Source organism: Morone saxatilis, unplaced genomic scaffold (assembly GCF_004916995.1).
Source record: "Morone saxatilis isolate NCDOM2014 unplaced genomic scaffold, NCSU_SB_2.0 Contig14, whole genome shotgun sequence".
NCBI classification, from domain to species: domain Eukaryota; kingdom Metazoa; phylum Chordata; class Actinopteri; family Moronidae; genus Morone; species Morone saxatilis.
The window spans coordinates 22,883,693-22,888,985 of record NW_023339696.1 but is presented as its reverse complement, the minus strand read 5'-3'; the positions used below and the strand labels follow the sequence as shown (position 1 = coordinate 22,888,985).

Here is a 5,293-nt window from a genome sequence, read left to right as displayed (position 1 = left end):
AATCTACCATGATATATATAAAACATATATATATATATATATATATATATATACATATATATATGTATATGTATAAATATTAAAATTTAAAAAATAATAATAGTTAATAATAATAATATTTATACATATATTTATATAAATATATGTATAAATATTCATATATATAAATTTATATGTATACATATTTATGTATAAATATATGTGTGTGTATGGAAGCTCAGTTCATTATGTCTCTAAATATTTACTTAGTATCTCAAAGTTATTATTATATATATTATTTTGAGATGCTAAGTCAAAATATTGAGCAAGGTTCTCATTATTATAAGATATTAAGTCTTTATTATAAGATATTAAGTCTTTATTATAAGATATTAAGTCTTTATTTTGATATATTAAAATAATATTATTATTGAGAATATTAGAATATTGTCTCATTATAACGACTTACATCATCTTTATTTGGTCACATTGGTGGAAATGAGCTTCCATAAGATAGTCTGTTAATATGATGGTTTATATAACATCTATATATTATTAACTACATGTATTTTTCATATTAAGCTCAACGATACAAAAGTTATGTTTTAAATAAATGAAATAAATGTATTACACTGCTGATTAATTGCTCATCCTCCCATTAATACGTTAGAATATGATGGTTTTATTTAATGACAACAGACAATACAACGTTTATCATTTCTCATATTCATAAAGAAGAAGAATATAAATGAACACTGACGGCTGTGATTCTGTATTAAGGGTACTTTTATTTTTTCTATTTCTTTATTAAACCTCTGTACTTCAGTCACTTATTTACTTTTAAATCCCTTATTTAGGGATGCATGACAATTACTGGCTGGCTAAGTTATATTGTATATGAATGATCAGTATAATTAAATTACAGCAGATAATATATAATAATGATAATAATGAATTATTTTGACCTCTTTATGTTCTATCGTTGTAATGAAGCTTTGAATCAGACATATTCGATCTGTGCTTTTAAATGTTGAAACTTATTAAATAATAAGTGATATTAACACATTTTGTTTATTCCACAGATTATTCCCAAACATCTGCCCAGGGGTAAGTAGAGCTTCTTAACCTCCGGGGTCGGGTCAGTGGATTTACAGATATTATATAAAGGACATTTGTTGAGTTTTTAAATATATAATATGTTTTATATAAAGCTTTGAGAGCTCAGAAACTGTAAATGATTCACATGAGAACTCCTTGTTGTGGGAATATCTTCCTGTTTAGTGATTATTATTCACTCTTTACCGGCAGCTATGGGTCCTACGGTGGAGGAGGAGGTGGTGGAGGAGGTGGCGGCTCCAACCAGGGCTACGGTCAGTCTTCCGGCCAGAGTTACAGCCAGCAGGGTTACGGAGGCTACAACCAGAGCTCGGACAGCGGCTCCGGCTCCGGCTCCGGCTCGTACAACCAGGGAGGATACGGCAGCTACGGTCAGCCCTCGTCAGGTAGAGGAAGACTCAGTAACCGTGAGTTCTTCAGTAACACATTATTGTATGGTTAACTCCGATCTCTTCTCTCAGGAGGATACGGTTCTCCGTCTTCTAACCAGGGTGGTAGTGGCGGCGGCGGTGGCGGCGGTTATAATCATTCCAGTCAGTCCTACAGCTCTGGAGGTTACAACAGCAACCAGCCCTCCAGCATGAGCTACAACCAGCAGTCATCCTTCTCTGGGTACAGCCAGCAGCAGCCTCCCTCCTCATCCTCCTCAGGGTAGGACAGCTTTTCATTTACACACTTAGGGCCCGTTCGGACAGGAGGAGAGATTCTGGGGGAATGTGGGTGATGAAATGTGAGACATACAAACTTTCACTGCATCCATTTTACATCGGAAAACAACATGGCAGTCTATATACTTGAACAAACCTTGTCTTGTCCCAGAACTGCTTATTAGAGTTGTACAGATTTACTGATACGAGTCGGAAATCGGTGTTAATGTTATAGATGCGACTACATCGGTATGCGAACCCCTGGATCGATCTAAATGTACCACGAACTGCTTGAAAACCTGAATCTGTTGACTGAAGCTGAAGCTAACGATCCTCTCGAGGTCGGTACATAAAGAAACGTGTTCTCTAAAGTGCTTCCTAGTTTTTTTAATACTTATTCTTCCCTCCAACAGCTATGAAGGCAGCTCGCAGGCTCCCGGCTACAACCAGCCACCAAGCGGCGGACAGAGCGGAGGTGGTTACGGCAGCGGTGGCGGTCAGACTGGTGGCTACGGGGGAAGTGGGGGCCACCAGCAATCATCCCAACACGGAGGAGGTCACTACAACCAGTCTCCAAGCTACAACTCTCCCCCTCTTCAGAGCTACAGTCAGCAGAGCCAGTACGGTCAAAGTGGAGGTGAGAATAAATACCTTTTCTAGATTGTCTTGAATATAAATTGTGTTACGTAGCAGTAGACGGTAAATCTGTGGAGGTCTGATTGTCTCAACTCTTCCTCAGGATATGGAGACGAAAGCCCGCCGATGAGCGGAGGAGGAGGTGGAGGGTACGGTGGTCCTGATGGAGGTTACGGTCAGGATGGACGCGGAGGCAGGGGCCGCGGGGGTGGATTCGGAGGACGTGGTGGCGGCGGCAGCGGCGGCGGATACGATCGAGGTTTTGACCGAGGTGGCTGAGGCGGACCAAGAGGAAGAGGAGGCATGGGGTAAGTGTTTAAAGACTCAGCTCGTGTCCATGTTATCAACCTGAGTACAGTGACCTCACCTTTGGTTACACGTGGAGCTGATCCACATCTGTAGCTACATGCTATGCTAGAAGCAAGTGAGAGGTGTGTGGCTTGGTGTTGTTTAACCCACTCAGGGTGTTTCTGATACCAGTATATCGGAAATGCCTCAGATACAACCCAATATGCTGGATCGAAGTATCAGACTAGATAATAAATGGAAAGCTTTAATGCTCTGTATGTATTTGTTCATGTTATACAAGCCTTTACAACAGCAGCAGCCATTCAGGGGTTAGTAATATACAGCCTGTTAAATAATAATTAATTTAACACAAAGTTCAGGTATCAGTGTTGGAAGAAGATAATGGTATTGGAGCATCCCCTCTCTTGGCTTTCCAGGAAAATGAATCCAAGAGATTCTTAAATTGCCACGCAATCGATACGTTTTCAGTCTGCAGTGACGTCTGCACAAAATTTGGTTTGTTTTCTGAGCTGAATACCAAACACACACCTTTCTTAGGTGAACACACACATATTAAAAGTGTTTTGCGGAACCTCCCTGAGATATTTGAGGACAGGGAGTGTTGTAAATCTGGTGTCAGTGTACCCACCTTTAGTGTCCATCACTGCCTGTGGACGGGTGGTATGATAGATATCATTATCACCATGTTAATATTAACAATACGGTGCAACATCCTATGTAAAAAAAACTTCAACTGATGCAATGAACTGTGAACCCTGATTCATTTCAACAGTTAAAACTTGTGTGAAACATTACAGTTCGCTGAAAGTAATCCATTTAAATTATTATCCAGCCTACCAGATGCTACACATTAAACCAGCCCAGAGCTCACAAAAGGAAACAGTATATGTTTAAAACATGGTTGCCTGTGTCCAACAGAAAGGGAGTGTTTTTAAATGACGAGTTGAGCTTGTAAACTGGGTAAAATTCAGATTATATGAGGGGTTTGGAGTCGGCTGATGTTGGGCTCATTTAGTGTTTAAGGCTCCTTGTGTGCTGACATGCTGGTCAGAAACCATATCGTCAAAGTTTCAATTATCAATATCACCACAAAAAGCAATGAAGTATTAAAATGGATGAATGAAACTGTGTCCAGCTCTCAGTTCAGTTACTACAGTTTACTGCTGGACTGGCTGACCTCTCGCCGTCAGTCATTTGTTTACAACAGAAAGCAAACAAATGTGGGAAGAAAAAAAGGGAAACTTTTAGAAATGTAACTTACAGGAACATGTAGTAAACCTGTTTATGATAAACATCAACAGCACAAATACAAAAGCTTTTAACGGCAAACATCTGCACTGACAGATCAGTGTCTCCTTGTACAACTAACAAACGCTGTGTAAACTAAAAGGAACATATAACCGTATGATGGTGGTATTAAATGGTGATTTGGCTGTAACGGGTGCATGGTGGTGTTGCAGCAGTCACCTCTAATCTGCTTTACAACAAGTGATATCTAGTAAGATCTAAAATGTGTGTAACGGCAAACAAAAGCCAGCCAGGTGCAGCTCTCTCGTGTTAAAACATCCCAAGAGGAGAGGGAGAGACTCCGGCGCTGAATATATTTATCGTCTTTTCCCTGATTTCCCTGAATTTGTCACTAGTTGCTTTTTAGAAGTCACTAAGAGGGTCTGACAAGTTCCTACAACTAGCAAGATAAATGGCAATTGGTGCTACCTCACGTTTTTACTAACAATTAAAATTATATATATACTATGGCACAGAAACCTTAAAATAATTACATTAGTAATGGTGAATTTCTCTGTATCTTTGTGTTCTAGTTGCTATTTTTATCCATCGAACGCAAGTTGAGAATGAATTTGTGGTGTCTTCTGGTTTGTGTGTACTCAGAAATGTTTGAGAGTTGTGCGCCTTCACAAGCTGCTTTCTGATTAAGCTGAACTCATTTATCTTAAACTTAAAACTTATAATCATTTTAGTAAACCTGAAGAGGCTGTTCAAACTTAAATGAACTACAAGGAGGTTATGAAACAGTTTTAATTCATGTTAACTTACATCAACTCAGACCATCAGTGAGAAGCTATTTCTATTTAGTTGTTCTTAATGTTTTTCATTCGGGTCGGATTCCCATTGAAATCAATGAAACGAGGTGGTGGAAGCACTACCGCCTTTGTCCACAGGGGGGCCCACAATCAACACTAAATGAAAATTCTTGTTGCTGCTTTAAGAAAAAGATAAATACAGAGACATTGGATTATGGGGCAAACCAAATAAATTATTACAGAACAGAAAAGAGAGATTTTACAACAAGATCACTGAATGAGTAGAAAACTATGAATGCAGAAACTGGTAAGTTGATGTTTTTTGTTTTCTTATCGAGGTTACAATATCTCATGTACTTCAATTGAACCTCATGATGTTGGTGATGAAGTCACAGACAAATCATGTTTACCATTTCATTGTATGTTTCTCTCATCCATTATTGGCAATAATAGAGTCTCCTTCCCCACCACTATTACGATATTCAGAACCTCAATCCCTCAAATCTGTCACAAAATCACTGTTAAATGATTATATATTTTTATCTTTTATGTATTTGAAGAGAT

At 38.6% G+C, this 5,293-nt stretch overlaps 1 protein-coding gene across 1 annotated transcript in view; it reads left to right on the top strand.

Moving 5' to 3' along the window:
• Window positions 1–1,051: 1,051 nt before the first annotated feature.
• Window positions 1,052–5,293, top strand: part of fus (FUS RNA binding protein) — a gene marked incomplete at its 5' end in the record, with an annotated part of 12,935 nt that continues 8,693 nt past the window's right edge. The window contains 5 exon segments of the mRNA XM_035654293.1: window positions 1,052–1,086; window positions 1,288–1,481; window positions 1,557–1,746; window positions 2,156–2,379; window positions 2,482–2,686. Of these exon segments, the coding sequence (XP_035510186.1) occupies window positions 1,052–1,086; window positions 1,288–1,481; window positions 1,557–1,746; window positions 2,156–2,379; window positions 2,482–2,686 (848 nt within the window).